Source organism: Coffea arabica, chromosome 3c (genome assembly GCF_036785885.1).
Source record: "Coffea arabica cultivar ET-39 chromosome 3c, Coffea Arabica ET-39 HiFi, whole genome shotgun sequence".
In the NCBI taxonomy this organism is placed as follows: Eukaryota; Viridiplantae; Streptophyta; class Magnoliopsida; order Gentianales; family Rubiaceae; genus Coffea; species Coffea arabica.
The window spans coordinates 43363963-43383588 of record NC_092314.1 but is presented as its reverse complement, the minus strand read 5'-3'; the positions used below and the strand labels follow the sequence as shown (position 1 = coordinate 43383588).

At 35.8% G+C, this 19626-nt stretch overlaps 2 protein-coding genes across 3 annotated transcripts; both read left to right on the top strand.

The window, feature by feature from the left end:
- The first annotated feature begins 1868 nt into the window (after positions 1 to 1868).
- On the top strand, positions 1869 to 8941 carry LOC113735160 (leucine-rich repeat receptor protein kinase HPCA1). The gene is made up of 19 exons (XM_027262125.2): positions 1869 to 2257; positions 3722 to 3845; positions 3954 to 4025; positions 4122 to 4196; positions 4312 to 4383; positions 4478 to 4645; positions 4727 to 4801; positions 4888 to 4959; positions 5075 to 5146; positions 5248 to 5316; positions 5409 to 5483; positions 5575 to 5646; positions 5754 to 5888; positions 5986 to 6458; positions 6544 to 6693; positions 6771 to 6910; positions 6979 to 7198; positions 7963 to 8198; positions 8327 to 8941. The coding sequence occupies exons 1-19, from the start codon at positions 2173 to 2175 to the stop codon at positions 8828 to 8830; spliced, it is 2889 nt and encodes a 962-aa protein (XP_027117926.1). The 5' UTR covers positions 1869 to 2172; the 3' UTR covers positions 8831 to 8941.
- An 8911-nt stretch (positions 8942 to 17852) lies between these two features.
- LOC113733720 (uncharacterized) lies at positions 17853 to 19217 on the top strand. Of its 2 annotated transcripts, none has more exons than XM_072082812.1 (3): positions 17853 to 18354; positions 18557 to 18700; positions 18854 to 19217. In XM_072082812.1, the coding sequence occupies exons 1-3, from the start codon at positions 18064 to 18066 to the stop codon at positions 19043 to 19045; spliced, it is 627 nt and encodes a 208-aa protein (XP_071938913.1). In that variant the 5' UTR covers positions 17853 to 18063; the 3' UTR covers positions 19046 to 19217. The 2 variants fall into 2 exon arrangements, with proteins under 2 accessions (XP_071938913.1, XP_027115713.1); XM_027259912.2 differs by having other exon boundaries at positions 18845 to 19217.
- Positions 19218 to 19626: the final 409 nt, after the last annotated feature.

Genomic DNA, 19626 nt, shown 5'->3' with positions numbered 1-19626 from the left:
CACAGAAATTAGAAAATTCATGTGACATAGTAGTCATTAGCAATTCAAAGCTCCCAAAATTGGTCGATAATGTTTGTCTTCATTCCTTTGTTGATGTTTCTAATAAACCGTATACTTAATTCCAAAAATGAAAAATTTTATAAACCATAAATCCTGCTACCTTCCCAGCTTTTTCCTCCTTTCCTTTAGGCAGTCAAACTGCAAATTGATTTCTTTTTTGCTTTTGGGGGACTTTCTTTGCTTGATTTAGAATATTCTCCCATCCAACATTCTTTAATAATGGTTAGATTTCACAGATCAATTCCAATCTTTTTTTTTTTTTTACGTACTTTAGATATAATTAGAAGTATATTTTATTCGTCCACATCAACTCAATGTATAGACTTGTTGGCTAGATTTGGAGCTTCATTGTCCCGTATTTATCTAGAGGCTAATGCTGCAGCCGATTCATTAGCTTCTCTTCATTTGACTGGTTATCGACTGTATTTGTCCATGGCAGGTTTACCTAAGTAGTGTAGAGCTATTATTATGTTAGATTTGAAAGAGCTACCATATTGTCGTCTTATAAGGGACTAGTACTCCTCATTTACTGGATTTTTTATATGTACTGGAGATCAAACAGTGGCGGAGCTAGGAATTGCAATTAGGGGGGGCGAGTCTCTATTATTTGGACCAAGTCCAAATAACTTTCAAACATTATTGTTTGGGTCCTTGAGAGGTTATTTGGGGGGGCAAAACAATATAATAAAAAATTTTTTACTTAGAAATTTTTTTTTTTAACAATTGGAGGGGGGGCGGTTGCCCCCCTGGCCCCCCCCCCCCCTTCCCTCCGCCCCTGAGATCAGATATACTCCCCTTCCATAGTTTATTTATTTTGTTGTCTTCAATAAATTAGGGATGGCGTCCCTCCTCAGTATACGGGGTTTGCAAAAAAAAACACTTAATGTATAGATACCACGATTTATGCAAATGTTCACCAAATTTTGAAGAAGTACAATAAGAGCTACGGTGTTTTAATAATACTTGTTCTAATATCCAAACATACATATCATATGTATTAGGGGTTATTATTAAACCTCGTTGCTCATGTATCATCACTTTCTCACGCTGATACATAGTATTGTGAAAATGATCAAGAAGAAAACATTCTAACAATTAATCATGATCTTTCTGTAAAATATGACACGTAAAAATTGAAATTTTCAATAAATTACAACTCACTATCGTAATCAAATCATGTTTAAGAATATCAAGAAGTACAAGCTATCAAGGCAAACCGGGCCAATTCCATTGCATTTTGGTAGGTTCCAAGAACAATTGCATGCCAGACTGCCAGTATATATTTTCTCGAGAAAACATGCAAATCCCATTTACTAATTTAAATAGTGCAAGACGGCTGCAGAATGTTCCTCTAGCAAGCAGTTTAATTTGGTCACATAATCCGTCTAATTTTAGACCATTATCTTTGTTCTTCTTGACAAGGGTGCGCATGCAGGCGGAGAATACATTAATACTACGTGAGATTTTCCATCTCAAATCCATCAAAATCCCATTAATTAACCAAACCAATCTTATTAATTAATTGCTTCCACGAATTATGAACAATAATGGTTGTGGACCCTCAAGAGGATGGGAACAAAATGATGGATTTTGATGAAAAAGATAAATTTGGAGCAGTTGTGACTTTGTTGTTGATAGTGTCTGTCGTAGTAGTGGAGAGTGCGGGGGATGATAGACACTAAGATTGGCTTCTAAGAAAAGGTTTAATGATTGAAAGAGTGGACAATGGAAAAGCAGGCCTAACTAGCTAGCTAACATTTTCTTTTACCCTTTTTGAGCTGATATTTCTTGGACTTAGTCATCATCATTGTTGTCACCTTCACCTTTCACCCTGCCTGAAGAAAAAGTCTGCTTAAACACTCTAGGCCGGCAGCTAGTAAAAATCTTTAGTATAGTTGTCAAGAAACGACCAAACATCCACAAGAATGCAAGAATACTAGTACTGCTTCCCCAAAGAGAAAGCAGATCAAAGAAAATAAAGAACTTTTGCTCATTTGCTGCATTTTCCTACAGGCATGTTCTGCATGAAATCGAGTTAATGAGGATTGAAGTCGGGGGTGAATTAGCTGAAGAATAGATACTTTGGAAGGAATTGAAGGAGGGAGTGCAGCAATGGCAGCCCTTTGGCTGCTTCTCTTTTATCTAGTGATGTCTGCAAGATTTCGTGGCATCTTCTCTTACACGGATCCTCGTGATGGTAATGTACTATACTTTGCCTCATTTGCATGCTTTTCCAAAGTTATCAGTGTAGGAATGGAGGCATTTCTCATCCAATTTGATAGTATCAGATTGTCCCTTTGGTTGTATTGATTTTTTTTTTTTTTTTTATGAACTCTGCATCCAAATGCTATATTTTTCTAGGTGTAAAGAGTGGACTTGCCCCATTCATTCTTCGTGAACAATATGTCGTTTGTAGATTTTACAATTTAACATTGAATTGAGCTATAATAATGTCAAGGATACTCTTTTAGTAAAATTTATAAGACACTTTTTTTTTTTTTTTTGAAATCTATGTTTGGGCAGGAAAATTCATTTAGCTGAGTTGTATAAGAAGTTTTCGAGCTTCAAATCTGCCATGGTCTTTCAAGCACATGACAGCATGATATGTTGAATTATGGTCTATATGTATGGAAAGAGAGTTTTATTCAGCTTTGGAAAGTGAGAAAGGGAAAGTCAGGGAGGAGTTATTAGCTGCATATATATTCTATGCTTTCCATTTCTTAGATTGGATCAAGAAAAATGGTGAGTTGGGGTGTAGGGAAAGAGAAATCATGTTCCTTAATCATTATATTAGGCCTGCCTTTCATTCTTTATACAATTCATTATGAAGGTGCTAGGCCTTCTTAAAACATTGGGGTGGGACATCATTAGCTGCAGTATAGGTGTCAAAGGAAATGAGGTTAATTTAGCAAGAATTTGAGGTGAAAACCTAAAAACTAATTGTCATTTAGGGCATCAGGATAAAAAAGTTTTTTGTTTATATTGTGGAATAGATGTGTTCTCAAAACTCTCCTCAAATGCCCTTTATCTTTGCTTCTATTGTCCTTCTGGCATGTGTAGTATAGCGTACTATGAGCTATAAAGTTGAGGAAAAGTTTGACCTTAAGTTCTAATTAATGTCTGTTGGGACTAATGGATCAACTCTGGATTTCTACGATTATGTATACAGCTGTCTCTGGATTAATTTCACAAGGAGATTAAGCTGATGGTGACCAAACCAATGGATGAAGGAACTACAAGGCCACAACATCATGAAGTTCTGCCAAAAAAGAGAAAAGAGAGGAAAACATAGGAGCCTTATCTTTTCACTTTTCCTGCTCCAGAAACCTTTTTTTTTTCGCTCTAGTAATATGTGTAATAGAGTTTCAAGTTTTCTATGACTTGATTTTTTGCCAATATTTTTCCCGTGTAGCATGAGTGTAAAGAAACTAAGTTAATTATTGCTTCATAATATCTCGTTCTCAATTTATACCAAGTAGCCATAGTGGTTCCCCAGGCTTTAGCCACTGAGAAAATCAATCGGCCTAAACAGATCCATTTTTGGCAGCCTGTTAACTCTTGCCAGTAATGGAGTTTCTTGAATGTACCATATATTCTTTGGTTATGTGGTTTCAATGCTTGTAAAGTCCTTTTGATCTTAATTGGATACAAATTCTTGCAGTTGCTGTTCTTAGGTCTTTGAAAGATCAATGGCAAAATACACCACCAAATTGGGGCAAGTCTGATGATCCTTGCGGAGCTCCTTGGGAAGGAGTCTCCTGCAACAACTCAAGAGTCACTGCATTGTAAGTAGTTCATCTACTCTTTCAGGCCATTGCAAATTCATTGTGGCATTTTCTTTCATGTAGCTTGATACCCTAAAAAATCCATGCCTGTATGAATTGATACTTCAGGGGATTATCAAGTATGGGATTATCAGGTAAACTCAACGGTGACATTGGAGGACTCACCGAATTGATATCCCTGTGAGTTTCTATTGCTATTTCAGCTGGTCAAGCACATAAGTAATAAAAGTTTATAACTTTGCTTTCATTGAATTCACGTTCAAAGTATTGTTTCAGGGATCTATCATTCAACCGAGGCCTCACCGGTTCACTCTCTCCACGAATAGGAGACTTGCAAAATTTGAGTATACTGTAATTATCTGACAAAATCCTACATTGAATTTTGATCCCTGGAAACTCTTTCCAGGAACACATTCATGAAGAAATTTTCTTTGTTTAACCAAGATTCTTGCCTTTTGTTTCTCAGGATCCTAGCTGGATGTAGCTTCAATGGAAATGTACCAAGTGAACTTGGGAATCTTGCACAGTTGTCCTTCCTGTAAGTAACAGTAGACATCGTTATATTCATTCTACATGGCTTGTACGAAGATTTGTTAATCTCAATTAATTTTCTGCTTCATCTTCCATGATAGGGCGCTTAACTCAAATAACTTCACTGGTGGAATACCACCTTCGCTAGGAAAGCTTTCCCACTTATACTGGCTTGATCTGGCAGATAATCAGTTGACAGGACCAATACCTGTTTCATCATCTATGACTGAAACTCCAGGGTTGGACCTGTTAAAAAAGGCAAAACACTTGTGAGTGTGATTCTTTTTTGTAAACAGTTATCCTCACCAATTTCCTCCAGGGGTAAGAGTCTGATATTTATAGCTCAACAGCCATTTCAACAAAAACCAGCTTTCTGGCCCAATTCCAAATGCACTTTTCAGCTCCGACATGGTGCTTATTCATGTGTAAGTTGCCATACAATCAATATGAAGGTCTCCTTTATGTCTCTTTTCCTTCTTCTTCTTCTTCTTATTTTCCGTTCTTATGACAGACTGTTTGATGCCAACAATTTGACTGGAGGAATCCCCTCAACTATAGGATATGTTCAGACACTTGAGGTTCTGTGAGTATGCTCAAACCATTTCATTCGATCTCGCTCTTAGATTGACTTAGTTTTCTTAGTTTTGTTGGCCTGTCATTCTTACCGTTTCTGGTGTGAATGCTATAATGGAGTACAGGAGGCTAGATCGGAATGCCCTGATTGGCAAAGTCCCATCAGACCTCAACAATCTCACAAATTTGGTGGAATTGTAGGTTCTTCTAGAAATTTGAAGAAATATTGTGCTTTCTTCAATCTTGCCATTGGATACTAAACTAAAATGCTTTCTTTCTTACTTCTGTTTTCGTCTAGGAACTTAGCACATAATCAGTTATCAGGTCCATTTCCAAACATTACGGAAATGATTTCCCTCAACTATGTGTAAGTGATGGTTCAAGAATTTCCACAATCAAATTTTATGTACCTGTTTTCTGTTTGGAAGGTGAACTCTATGCTTTTGTTTACCTTCACAGGGACTTGAGTAACAACTCTTTTCAACAATCACAATCTCCAGCCTGGTTCAGTACATTAGAGTCACTTACAACTTTGTGAGTAGTGTTAAGATACTAATGAGAAGCTTAACGATAAATTATTCTAGTCATGGATCTATCTTATGCTTCAAAGTTGCAATTGTGTCAGGGTTGTTGAATATGGGTCACTTGAGGGAATGGTGCCTCAGAAACTATTCAGTTTACCCCAAATTCAACAAGTGTAAGTTTGAATCAGCATGCACAGGACACTAAAAGCATTCTTTTGTAACTTTTAAAAGGTAAAGGTAATCCGGTTTTGCTGATTCATTTCATGTCAACTTTTTACAGGAAACTGAGAAACAATGCATTTAACGATACACTGGATATGGGCAAAACCATCGGTCAGCAACTTCAACTTGTTGATTTGGAGAACAATGAAATACCCTATGTCACTCTTGGTTCTGGTTATCAGAATACACTTATGTGAGACAATATTATATCTACTACTTTTTATGCCAAGAAACAATTTTCAATCCTTTTCTCCAACTAATGTTAATATCTGTCATCGATGTAAACAAAGATTGCTAGGAAACCCAGTCTGTGATGCGGGTCTTGCAAAGACCAGTTACTGTCAGGTTAAGCAACAAGCAGAAAAGCCCTATTCTACAAGCCTGGCTAATTGTGCAAGCAAATCCTGTCCTGCTGATAAAAAAATCAGCCCACAGAGCTGTAACTGTGCTTATCCATATGAGGGAACAATGTACTTCAGAGCACCATCCTTCAGGGAGTTGTCTAATGACACTCTATTTCAGCAGCTGGAAATGAGCCTGTGGGTGAAGTTAAGCCTTACTCCTGGTTCTGTTTCTCTGCAGAACCCTTTCTTCAATGTTGATGATTATCTTCAGGTGCATTTGGGATTTTTTCCATCCGTAGGAGAGTATTTTAACAGGTCAGAGGTCCAGAGGATCGGATTTGCTTTAAGTAACCAGACTTACAAGCCTCCAAAACAATTTGGGCCCTACTACTTTATAGCTTCTCCTTACACTTTCGGCGGTATAAAAGGCTAATAATTTCTGTTAACTTTCCTTAGTTTTCTGACTTATAAATGAACAAACTACTGACAACAGAGCTGTTGCAGCTGAACGTGGAAATGCCATAAGCAAAACAATTATTACAGCGATAGCTGCTGGCTGTGCCATTCTGGTGGTGTTGCTTGTTGGCCTAGGCATATATGCTGTCTGGCAAAAAAGACGGGCTGAAAGGGCCATTGGATTAAGTAAACCATTTGGTATGACCTATGCACTACAGCTCAGTACTCCTTGTTACTTTTGTGAATGTGCTATAACTGAAACATTTTTTGACCAGCATCTTGGGGTCCAAGTGGAAAAGACAGCGGAGGAGCACCTCAACTAAAAGGAGCCCGATGGTTTTCTTATGATGAACTGAAGAAATCAACCAATAACTTCTCTGAGAAAAATGAGATCGGTTCTGGAGGCTATGGCAAGGTATGCTGTCAAATATTTCGATTTTGAATCTCCTCAATTTCAACTCAATTGTATTTCTGGGTTCTTAGGTCTACAGAGGGATGCTTCCAAGCGGACAAGTTGTAGCAATCAAACGATCACAACAAGGTTCCATGCAAGGTGGACTTGAATTCAAAACTGAGATTGAGCTTCTCTCACGAGTTCATCACAAAAACCTTGTTGGCTTGGTTGGATTCTGTTTTGAACAAGGACAACAGATCTTGATATACGAGTTTATGCCGCATGGAACTCTAAGGGAGAGTTTATCAGGCATGTATGCTTTCATGCCATACACTAGATAATGCCTACACAGGAAGAATACTGAGTCTGAATTTTTCCTTGAGGACACAAATACAAGATTTAGAAGATAACAACCAAAGGTTTTTGTTGTTCAATGCCTGCCTGCCTGCCTTTGAACCAGACTATGTTGAATGGGGCATTATCACTAGCATTCAATCATTCATTTAAAATTCACTATTTTTCTTTTCATTCTTGGATATTTGATCAGGATTTTATAAAATCTAATCACTCAATTGCATGCCTCAACATCTCTGCACCTTCCTCCCAAACTAAATCCATGCTTAAAACATATATTCCGAAAGATCATCTTTTTAGCTTATTAGAAGCCAGAGTGTCAGCAAAGCAGCATTTCATAGCTGATACTTCATGACAGTTGTAGTATCTTTACTAATTATACATGTTCCTTATGCTTGGTGGCATTTTATCATGAGAAAAAGATCAGGGACTTAGAGATTTTGGAGATTCTTTCATCTTCGGAATCAGTACTGTATGCTGAGAACTTTTATTATGTCAATGTGCCTGGCCCAATTGAAAAATTGGGTACTAATTTTAAACAGAAAGAATTTGACTTAGTTACTATTGGCAACAATCGTTAATACGCAAATCAGGGATCTTTGAGAATTTGATCTCAATATCAGGAAATAACCACTAGGAAAACCTTTTATCTCAGACATGCCCAACTAAGGCAGCTTGCAGAATTTGATGCAATTCATTCACATTATAAATGTTTTCAGGGAAGAGCGGAATTTATCTAGATTGGAAAAGGAGACTTCGAGTTGCACTTGGTTCAGCTAGAGGATTGACTTATTTGCATGAGCTTGCCAACCCTCCTATAATCCACAGAGATATCAAGTCCACAAATATTCTCTTGGACGAAAATCTGACAGCTAAGGTTGCAGATTTTGGCTTGTCTAAGCTTGTTTGTGATGGTTCCAAAGGGCATGTATCCACTCAAGTTAAAGGCACACTGGTAATATTTGATGTTTTTACAGCCACCTTATCCTGAAAGAACTCCCAAGTCCATGTTTAGATACATCATCAAAAGTCCTTTCTACAGCCATCGCGAGCAATTAACAGTAACCTTTTCTCTGATTCCAGGGTTATCTGGATCCTGAATACTACATGACCCAACAATTGACGGAGAAAAGTGATGTGTATAGCTTTGGTGTGGTCATGCTTGAGCTGGTAACAGCTAAGCAACCTATCGAAAAGGGAAAGTACATCGTCCGTGAAGTGAGAATGGCAATGGACAAGAATGATGAAGAATGCTATGGTTTAGGGAATATAATGGATCCATCCATTCGAAACACAACCACTCTAATAGGCTTCGGAAGATTTGTAGATTTGGCAATGCGATGTGTGGAAGAATCAGCTGCAGACCGCCCAACAATGAGTGAAGTGGTGAAGGAACTCGAAACAATTCTACAGAATGATGGATTGAATACGAACTCAACATCAGCATCCTCATCTGCCACAGATTTTGGAATGGCGAAAGGTGCTAAACATCTCTATGATGTGATGCCTAGGAAGGATGTTAACAGCAGTGATGCATTTGACTACAGTGGTGGATACAACATCTCAGCTAAAGTGGAACCCAAGTAATAGATACCATGAGTATCCTACTGGCTTGAATTCTTTTGATTAAATTTTTTACACTTCCTTGTAGAACCTCCTTTTGGGTAATGCAAATAGATTATCAAGTTTCTTTTGCTATTGAAAGCCAACATAACTGACAAATGTCTGTATAGTATGGTAAGAGTAGGAGAACAATAGGTCAACTCAATTATTAAGTTCATAGGGACAAAGGTAAAACAATTATTTGGGCATCATATCTAGAGAAAATCGGATTTAAGCAACTTGTTAGACTTCATATTCTCTGCTTTTCTAGCAGAATGGTCCCTGACCTAAAATAATAACAGATTGATATAACTTGGTTGCATAAATTTATTTTGCCAACTCGAAAGTAATGATAAATCTATCCAGACGTGCTGGGAGGTATGAGGATGTCCTGATTAGAGGCTAAAACAATGCATCAATCCATTCTCCCCCAAATGAGTGGTAAATGCAACTAGATGGCTCTGAATCACAGACAATAGGGCGCATTCTCTACCAGCCAGCATCTTTGGTGCAGAGGTTAAGCACAGACAGGAAACTTAGAGCAATAAGTACAATATCTTCTAACAGTTCATCCAAATGACAAATAGACAATCAAGAAGAAAAGGACAAAATGGCAATAAAATTCAGATTGATGAACCTCTTCCTCTGGAATGACATTCCGCCAGCACTGAAGACAGCAAGCATGCCTTGAGAGGACTTCAAATGAAACGACACATTTGGCTAGAAACTTAGCCAATGATCAGTTGGACCAACTGGAACATACAGGCTCTATTTGTTTGACGGTAAAGTCATGCAAGAAAGTGAGTAATGGGCAAAGCGAAGCGAAGTGTATCGGTAAAATTCGGTCCCAATTTAGGTTTTCGACCACTTTTTACTCTATATCTGTCACATGACTAATACATGGTCCATTTTTTAGAAACAAAATGAAAAGGTTAGATCCCATTTGTAATTAAATAAATAACCCAATTCATATTCATTTTTGTCCTTCAAAAAGTAGAATCTAACCCAAACTATATTCATTTTTTTTCAAAAAAAAAAAGTGAAATCTAATGTATATTTATTTTTTCCATTAAAAAGTAGGATATGGCTTTTTTAGTACATACCAGATGACTACACGTGGGTCACATAGTGATCACGAGATAAAAAAATGATTGAAAACTTAGATTGTGACCAAATTCTGCTAAATTGAATTTGTAAGGAATATAAAGTTAATATTTTAAGAGTGAAGGGCTAAAAAATTCATTTAGGTGAAATGTAAAGAAAATTTTGAACGATTTTTCTTAAATTAATACTAATCCCCCTATGTTTTGCATATTGCCACATGAACCCCCAACAATTTAAAATGCCCACAAGCTTCCTGTGGTTTTGTGTACAAGGGAAAATGGACGCAAAGTAATTACTACAATTGACCTAGACGTGTTTCAACAATACATTTAATAAAACTATGATACCTATTTACTCCTCTATAATTTGAATAAATATCCACTTAATCCTCTATGCTTTTGAACATTCTATGTTGTACTTAAGTATAGATAATATTGGAATTTCAACTAATGAAGGTATCGAGACTACTTTCTATCACATTTTCGTGTCATATGAAACAATTAGGGGATTAGCTAAATAATTTATAAAATTAAGGAGGTCATCTGGTAATACACTAAACCATAGGGAGGTTATTAATAATTTGGCCAAAACACAAAGGAATGACTGGACCGTGAAGTTCCAGGTGCCAACTAGTGAATCTAAGGGGGAAAAAAAGGGCAAAAGCATAAAAGGTTTTTTAAGTTTTTCAAATGTTGTAATCATTATTTAAGTGTAATTTACAAAAAAAAAAAATTCAAAAGTATTGAGCACAAGTAATGAGAGAGGAAGACTGAAAAAACCATGGAGGGCAGTGTAACATAATTGGCTCCTCGACCTTTTGGAACTGTTCAGAATTTTGCTTACATCAAGGGTAGGAAGCAGGGAGAAGAAAAATATTTTGTGCATTGAATTTGATATTGACTACAAGAATATTAGAACCAGTGTTTTGAAAATCGGACCGGACCGGCCGGTTTGATCGGTTGAACCGCGAACCGGCCATGGCTCCGGTCCGGTTCAATGTCAGGTTTGACTTTGTCAAGAAACCGGTCAAAAATCGGTCGGACCGCGAAACCGCTGAACCGGATTTGAACCGGTTATTTCCGGTTTTTGAGTTTTCCTTTTTTTTTTTTTTTTTTTTTTTTTTTACAAAATGTAGTTATCAAGATTTGAACTCAAGACCTTTGTAATAGAAGACCAATGTAATAACCGTTGCACTATCACATCTTATTAGTTTTTTTGGATAACTTATTTATATAAAACAAACACTCATATTTCTTTTGTTCCATTTTTTTTTACAAAATATCATTCTTTCATGACTCTTTCTTTTTAATCTTCAACACACACACACACACACACACACACACTCTCTCTCTCTCTCTCTCTCTCTCTATCATCTTTTCTTTTACCACTCATTTTTTAATCAAACCTCTTTATTTTTAATTTATTGATGTTTTCTTCCATATTTTAATTTTGTTTTTGTCCATTAAATTTAAAAAAGTTAAAAAAGAATTATTTTTCTTTAACCCAATTTATTTAATACCACAACCACTTACTTTTATCTCATTTTTTGTTTTTTATCAAATTTGCATTTCTATTTTCAATTCTCTTGATTTTCTTCGAACTCCAAACTTCCTTTTTTTATTTGTAAATTTAAATTCCAAAATGTAAATTAAAATTTAAGTTCACAATGTCTAAATTCTCATAGACGTGAATTTTGTATAATTTCAAATATTGTGATATTTTTGGATTATATTTAAGATTTTTTTGGTAGATATAATTGAAATTGAGATGAAATTTATTTGTTTTGACTTATAATTTAAAAAATTTATTTTCAAAAATCCAAGTTATTCAAAAATAGTAAACTTTTCATTATATAAAGTATTAAAAAATTTATATAAAAACTTTTCATTATATAAAAAATTTATTTTCAAAAATCCAAGTTATCCATTACATGTCTTATTTTGTGCACATATATATTTATATAAATTATTTTTTAAAAAATTCATTGAACCGAGGTTGAACCGGTCCGACCGGTTGAACCTCGACCCTTTCACTTCACTGGTTCGATTAACGGTCCGGTTTTTAAAACATTGATTAGAACTAATTGGAAGGTAATTGATCAACAATGTTCCATCCATTCTCCAACTTAAGAAGTTAAAGAAAGTATGTAACCTTTTCCTTTTTAAGTTGTCAATTACTGATCAGATACCTTCCAATTAGTTCTAACATAAAAGAAAAAAATATATAGTTTCTTTAATCTTTTAAATTGGAGAACTAAACATCCTAAAATTTTGGCAAGAATGGAGTAGGAAAAGAAGAGTCATCAAGATTTAGAATCTCTGCGTTCAAAGGACATAACAGTAGACTATAACTAGCCAGAATCTTATAGTGAAATGGTGGATACACCATGGAGTATTTTGATACTTTGTCGCAAGACATTAACTAAAGTACCATGTTTAAGAAATTTGATCCTTCAGGGTCTATTTGATTCATGAGATGGCACAGGATTGGATTAATCATCCTGTATCATTCCATGTTTTGGTTATATTTTATACATGGGATGACACATCCTACCTAACTAATTAAATTAATCCCCGATTCATGGGATTCTAGGATAACTAACAAATAAGATGATAAAATTTTAAACTAATTTATCATTATAAAAAATTCAAATTTATACTCTTATAATTATATAATCCTACTCTCACATGATAATATAATATGAATGGACTAATTTGCCCCTACTATTTAATTTTAAAGTTTTTTGACTAATTTGCCCCTACTACCAATATAACAATATTTGGATTAATTTATCCTTATGAATGATTCAAATTCAAATTAGCTACTATGTAACCATACTCTCACACAATAATATCATAATAAACAGACCAATTAGCCCTTACTAATTCTATTAAAATTTTTGACTAATTTGCCCCTATTCATTATTTTAAAAATTTCGACTTGCCCCTAGTAATTGATTTAAAATTTTTGGCTAATTTGCCATACTAACATCATAATAGAAGGATTATATTGCCCTTGGACTAAATTACCCTTACTAACCTTATTTTCTAAACGAAATTTATATAAATATATAATCTTATCAATTGGACTTTGTGAACGAGGACTTCAGTAAACTCAAACTCGATCCAAAGAAAAATCTTCTATATTAGCCTGAGTTCGGCTCACTGAAAGCTTTTAAATGAGTTAGGTTTTAATTGATTTAACCTTAATTTAGCCAAAACTTGGCCCGTTATTTAATTGAATTTCAAATTTAGGTTCAAAAGCTTGGTCAAAATCTATTTTTAAGGGCCCAAATGGGCTAAGTTTGAATGAATGCGAATTTTTATGTCAAAACCCTTGATTTACTTTATAATTATAAAGTTTTAAACTGCTCTATTTTAATAAAATTTATAAATATTAAATTATTTGTTATATTATATTATTAATATTTTATAGAATACTAAATTATTTTATTAAAAAGAATCTACAAATTAAGGGATGCTTTGGTCATTAAAATAATAATCCTTCCTCATCCAATCTCCAACCAAACACAGGATAGGATTATTTTCCAACATATTCTATCCAACCGAGAATCAACCAAACACTAGATAACTTGGATTATTTATCTGAAGATGACTCAACCCAAGATTAATAATACAGGATGAGTCATCCTATCTCATCCAGTCCGTGAACCAAACAGACCCTCAGGGTATGATTCTAGAGGAGAACGTAAATGGCTTAGCTTCATTTACATACGTTCCGTCTGGTGCTTTATTAGCATTCTTCCACATTTGTGCTCATTGTGGTCAAAAAGCACAAATGTGAGGTTTTGCTCCCCAACAAAAGGATGTTGGTGATATGATGCCTACCCGAGAAAATGGACTTCCTATACCTTTGCAGCCTGCATCATCTTAGTTCCAAGTTCCTTGTATAGCTGTAATTTTCTGCTCGTGTTAAAAACTTAGCACTAAGCTTATTAATTTATTTATTGGTTCATTTTAAGCATCTTAGTTCTAAGTTTCCGATGCTAAAATGCAACACCAATTTCCTGTGCCTTTTAAGAAAGGTAACAACATTATTATTATTTTGTAGTTCTGGTTCATTAATACATATATACGCGCACGTGCAGATATATATACATACATATATATAATGTAATTACATGTTCATATACTCGGAATATGTCTATACTTATGTGTGTATATGGTCATTTATGACTTATCTGTATTTGAGCACTACTTAGAAGTATGATAAGTCTCGGTAAATGGTAGTCTTTGCAGTTTTATTTATGATTCGGAATTATGAATAACAGATGACTACATGTGGGTCACATAGTGATCACGGGATAAAAGATGGTCGAAAACTTAGATTGTAACCAAATTTTGTCAAATTTAATTTGTAAGGCATATAAAGTTAATATTTTAAAAGTGAATAACGAAAAAATTCATTAGGTGAAATGTAAGGACTATTTTGAATTATTTTTGCTAAATTAATACTAATCCCCCTATGTTTTGCATATTGCCACATGAACCCCCAACAATTTAAAATGTCCACAAGCTCCCTGTGGTTTTGTGTAAAAGGGAAAATGGACGCAAAGTAATTACTACAATTGGCCTACACACGTTTCAAAAATGCATTTAATTAGGGATGGCAACGGGGCGGGGTTGGGGCGGGGGACCCCTCCCCCGCCCCCCGCCCCGTTGCCTATTAGTTCCCCCCGTCCCCTGCCCCGTCCCCCGCCTCCCGCTCCCCCCGCCCCGCCCCGCCCCCGCCCCGCCTTGCCCCGCTTCCCCCGCGGGTGCCCCCGCGGGGTTAATAAAATTTTATATTGAGAATAACGTAGATTCCCAAATCTTCATGATCATTACCCCAAACACATGAATAAATTGAGAATTTTGGGTCAAGGAGCTTTTCCAATCGGAAATGGTAGTTCTGCTCATAGGATTTTGCATCCCAGAGTTCGTGTTGAAGCTAACAACATTTTGTCCAAGAATCAAATTTGTGACTTTGATCAAATATTTTCATGATAGTATCCAGTGCGAATTCCTAGTTTTGAAGCTGCTTTAAGAGCTCATAGCAAACTCCAAAGTTCCTGGAAATATGAGGCTGGCCCTCGAGTGAGAAGCCAATCAGAGGCGAATCAATTGATGAATATGCTTTGCAAGTATGTGGTTTTGGTCCTGCTTTAACTCACTAATTTTGAAAGGATGATGCAATTTAAGATTACTGGACTGTAGTAAAAGAACCTAGAACCCACCTAGAACATTTACAATGCGGTAATGATCGTACAATCCTGTAACAAAAGATCATAGTGTATTAGGCACAAGTAGCTATGTATCATATACCAAGCAGATTGATAAGGTTGTGGGTAATCAATTCTTTTCTGCTCAACTACTGCTTTGCTTGGCTTATATATAATTATATATATATATATATATATATATATATATATATATATATATATATATATTTTTTTTTTTTTTTTTGTTTTGCGGGTGGCGGGGCGGGGGATGGGGCGGGGGTATACTCCCCCGCCCCCCGCCCCGTTTCTAAGCGGGGGGAAAAAATTCCCCCCCGCCCCCGCCCCACCCCCCGCCCCAAGAGCCCCCCGCGGGGCGGGTGCCCGCGGGCACCCGCCCCCATTGCCATCCCTACATTTAATAAAACTATAATACCTATTTACTCTCCTATAATTTGAATAAATATCCACTCAACCTTTTATACTTTTGAATATATTGAAATAATGTTCCCTGATTTTAGGCAAAGTGGTTAGACATTATCCTATGTTGTACTTAAGTATAGATAATATTGGAATTTCAACTCATGAAGGTATGGAGGCTAGTTTCTATCACATTTTCGCTTCATATGAAACAATTGGGGGATTGGCTAAATAATTTGTAAAATTAAGGAGGTCATCTGGTAATACACGAAACCACAAGGAGGTTATTAGTAATTTAGCCAAGACACAAAGGAATGACTAGACCGTGAAGTTCTAGGTGCCAACTAGTGAATCTAAGGGGGAAAAAGGGGCAAAAGTATAAAAGGTTTTTAAGTTTTTCAAGTGGGGTAATCAATATTTAAGTGTAATAAAAAAAATTTCAAAAGTATTGGGCACGAGTAATGATAGAGGAAGACTGAAAAAACCATGGAGGGTTGTGTACCGTAACTGGCTCCTCGACCTTTTGGAACTGTTCAGAATTTTGCTTACTTCAAGGGTAGTGAGTAGGGAGAAGAAAAATATTTTGTGCATTGAATTTGATATTGATTACAAGAATAATAGAACTAATTGGAAGGTAATTGATCAGTAATTGACAAACTTAAAAAGGAAAAGTTTACATACTTTCTCTAACTTCTTAAGTTGGAGAATGGATGGAATTGATTAGAAGGTAACTAACTATTCGATCTGCAATTGACTAATATAACAGAAAAGAATGTATGGTTTCTTTACTCTTTTAAACTGGAGAACTAAACATCCTAAAATTTTGGCAAGAATGGAGTAGGAAAAGAAGACTCATCAAGATTTAGAACCTCCGCATTCAAGGGACATAACAGTAGACTATAACTAGCTAGAATCTTATAGTGAAATGGTGGATACACCATTGAGTATTTTGACACTTTGTGATAAGAAATTGACTAAAGCACCATGTTTAAGAAATTTGATCCTTCAGGGTATGATTCTAGAGGAGAAGGCAAATGGCTTAGCTTCATTTACATACGTTCCATTTGGTGCTGTATTAGCATTCTTCCACAATGTGGTCAAAAAGCACAAATGTGAGATTTTGTTCCCCAATAAAAGGATCTTGGTGCTATAATAATGCCTACCCCAGAAAATGGACTTCCTACACCTTTGCAGCCTGTATCATCCTAGTCCCTTGTATAGCTGTAACTTGCAGCTCGTGTGAAGAACTTAGCTCTAAGCTTATTAATTTATTTATTTGTTCATTTTAAGCATCTTAGTTCTAAGTTTCCGATGCTAAAATGTTACACCAATTTCCTGTTCCTTTTAATAAGCGTAACACCATTATTATTATTTTGTAGTTCCAGTTCAGTAATACATACATACGCGCACGCGCGCGCGCACATATATATATATATATATATATATATAATTATGTGAATACATGTTTATATACATACTCGGATTATGTCTATACTTATGTGTATATATTTGGTCAATTATGACTTATCTGCATTTGAGCACTACTCAGAAGTATGATAAGTCTTGGTAAATGGTAGTGTTTGCAGTTTTATTTTATGATTCCAAATTTGAACTTCTAATTTTAAGAGACTGACCTTTACTTTTTCTCTTCTTTTTTTTTTTTTTTTTTTTTTTTGCTTTTTTATGTAATAGACTGACCTTTTAATCATGATACACTAGGTTTAGAATATTTTTCTTTTCGGGCAACATAAATAATTGTTATATGATAGAAGGTATCAAGACAAGTAGAAAATTTTAACTAATTATTGATTAACCTATCAAAGATTAGTTTAACTCTAGTCGAATTTCTACAATCAATGCCCAAAAAGTACTATGTCAAATCCCAGAGTTGTTCCTTTCTTCCGTTGATCTTTTATCCGCGCCGACTAAAAACATTGATATAGTAATTAAACCAAAAACATATACTACAACTTGAATTACAAATTCAAAAATCTAGAAAATAGAATATGGGAGCTGGAGGCTAGAGAAGGGATGGCAAGTCAAGCTCGAATTGTATTATCTGAGTTCGAGCTCAAAGAATCTTTAACTCCAAAACTTGAGCTCGAATTGTGTAAATATAGAGAATTTGAGTTCGAGTTTAAGATCGAATTCACACTCAAGTTTAAATGGTAAAACATATAATTTCTTCTAAAAATATAAACTTTTTCAATAATTTAATAATCATAAATAATATATATACATACACACACAAAACTCGAAATGTTTGATAACCTTATACCTAAAGGCTCGAGTTCAATTCGATAACCAACTATAATCGAGTAATCGAACTTTGATCGATGGAGCTCCTGGTGAGTCCACGGTTTGCTACCCCCGCTGGACGTCTAAGGGACTAGGAGTATAATAATTAATAAACGTCCAGCGGGCATGGAGAAAACACTATCCAAAGCTGCTTCAAAAATACCCAAAAAAAATAATCATGAACCCTAGTTCGTCCGTAAAAAGCGATACTCAACCTGCCCCGCCTCCAACCGACGACTTTGATGATCTGTATTGGCGCATCAAGTATGGCGCCGGCGGAGAACCATCCACCAAAAGACAAAAACAATCCGAATCCGAGAAAGAAGATGGTCTCTTTCGTGAGCCCCCATCAACAGACGACATCATGAGTCCGGACTCGGAAGAGGAGGAATCCTGGCTCCTCGGAAGAACTGAAGAAGAGGCCGCTAAGATGTGGCATAAATACAGCAGTCAGATCAAGGAGAGCGGGGTAACGTAGCTACATCATTATTTGTTGGAAAGTCCTTTTTTATATATATTATTCGGTGGATTTGATTTTGCTTTAGTCTAGTATTTGTTCGATCGCTGCTATTCATAATAAATTCATATGCAACAGCGGATATTTGTATATATATATTTTTTCAAAATGTTGTTGATTAATTAAACAGAACACGTAGTAAACAATTTTTCAGGGTTTTGATGTTGATGAGGATGCGTATCCTGGAGGCTCCTTTGCTATGTACGTGCCTTGCCCAGAATTCAGGGAGGATGAGGGATGCTACGACTTAGTGAAGAAAATGGCACGTGAGGCGGTGAAGACCTTCAAGGATGATCGGGTGTGTGATTTAACATTTTTTTCCCCATTTGATTTGGTTCCAACGGCCGAGTTATTCTGTTGATTTTTTGGGATCTTCTTATACACTTTGGGTGAATTAGTTAAAGCATCTTTGATTGACTGCCTTGCCTTGTTGTTGGATTAGGGCAAACAGTATGAACTTGTGGATGTTGAGAATGTCGTTTGGACACTCAATCGTCTGTTTTATATCACCTTTAAAGCCAAGCAACTTGATGCCCCCTCTGAGGCCAAAGCTGATGATGATGTGAAGACAATGCAAGCGGTCGTTTTCAATTGCTTCAGTCATTTTCCCGTCCAAAGTTGCAGGATTAAACCAACTAACTAGGCAGTTCAAATTTGGTCTTATTGGCTCCTCATCAGTTATGCTTGTCTTATCTTTAGTTGGACACCATGTCTAAGTAGTCTACTGGCTTCAACTCTTTTGATTAAACTTGTACACTTTTTTCTTGTAGAACTTCCTTGCGGGAAATGCAAATAGATTATCGAGTTTCTTTTGATTTTGGGAAGCGTACATATATAACTGTCAAATATCTGTAATTTGTATAGTATGATCAGAATAGGAGATCGGGATTGTTATCAATTGCACCTCAATGGTTCATTAAGGTGAAGATAAAGCAATCCTCTGAACATGTGTTATGATGGCACTATAGGCCTCTCAAGAAAATCTAACTTTGAAAATTTGTTAAACTTCATACTCTTTGTTTTCAAATGGTTTGCTAATGGTTCTATGCCTAAAAGAATGTTCATAATCTTTGTTTTGCTAATGGCTTCATACCTAAAAGAAGAGGCTTATAATTGATGTAGCCAGTTTGCAGAAGTCTATTTTTCCAACTGTGCAGAGAAGGTAGTAATTCATTGTCCCAAATTCGTTCTCTTAAAATCCAAAATAACCCATTGGTGAATGCA

Excerpts from the sequence above, each read along its gene's own strand:
- LOC113733720 (XM_027259912.2), top strand. The coding sequence starts at position 18,064 with ATGAACCCTAGTTCGTCCGTAAAAAGCGATACTCAACCTGCCCCGCCT. Across the intron at positions 18,355-18,556 it reads GTCAGATCAAGGAGAGCGGG|GGTTTTGATGTTGATGAGGA; the intron begins GTAACGTAGCTA and ends ACAATTTTTCAG. Across the intron at positions 18,701-18,844 it reads AGACCTTCAAGGATGATCGG|GGCAAACAGTATGAACTTGT; the intron begins GTGTGTGATTTA and ends TTGTTGGATTAG.
- LOC113735160 (XM_027262125.2), top strand. The coding sequence starts at position 2,173 with ATGGCAGCCCTTTGGCTGCTTCTCTTTTATCTAGTGATGTCTGCAAGA. Across the intron at positions 4,026-4,121 it reads CTCACCGAATTGATATCCCT|GGATCTATCATTCAACCGAG; the intron begins GTGAGTTTCTAT and ends GTATTGTTTCAG. Across the intron at positions 6,459-6,543 it reads TTCTCCTTACACTTTCGGCG|CTGAACGTGGAAATGCCATA; the intron begins GTATAAAAGGCT and ends GAGCTGTTGCAG.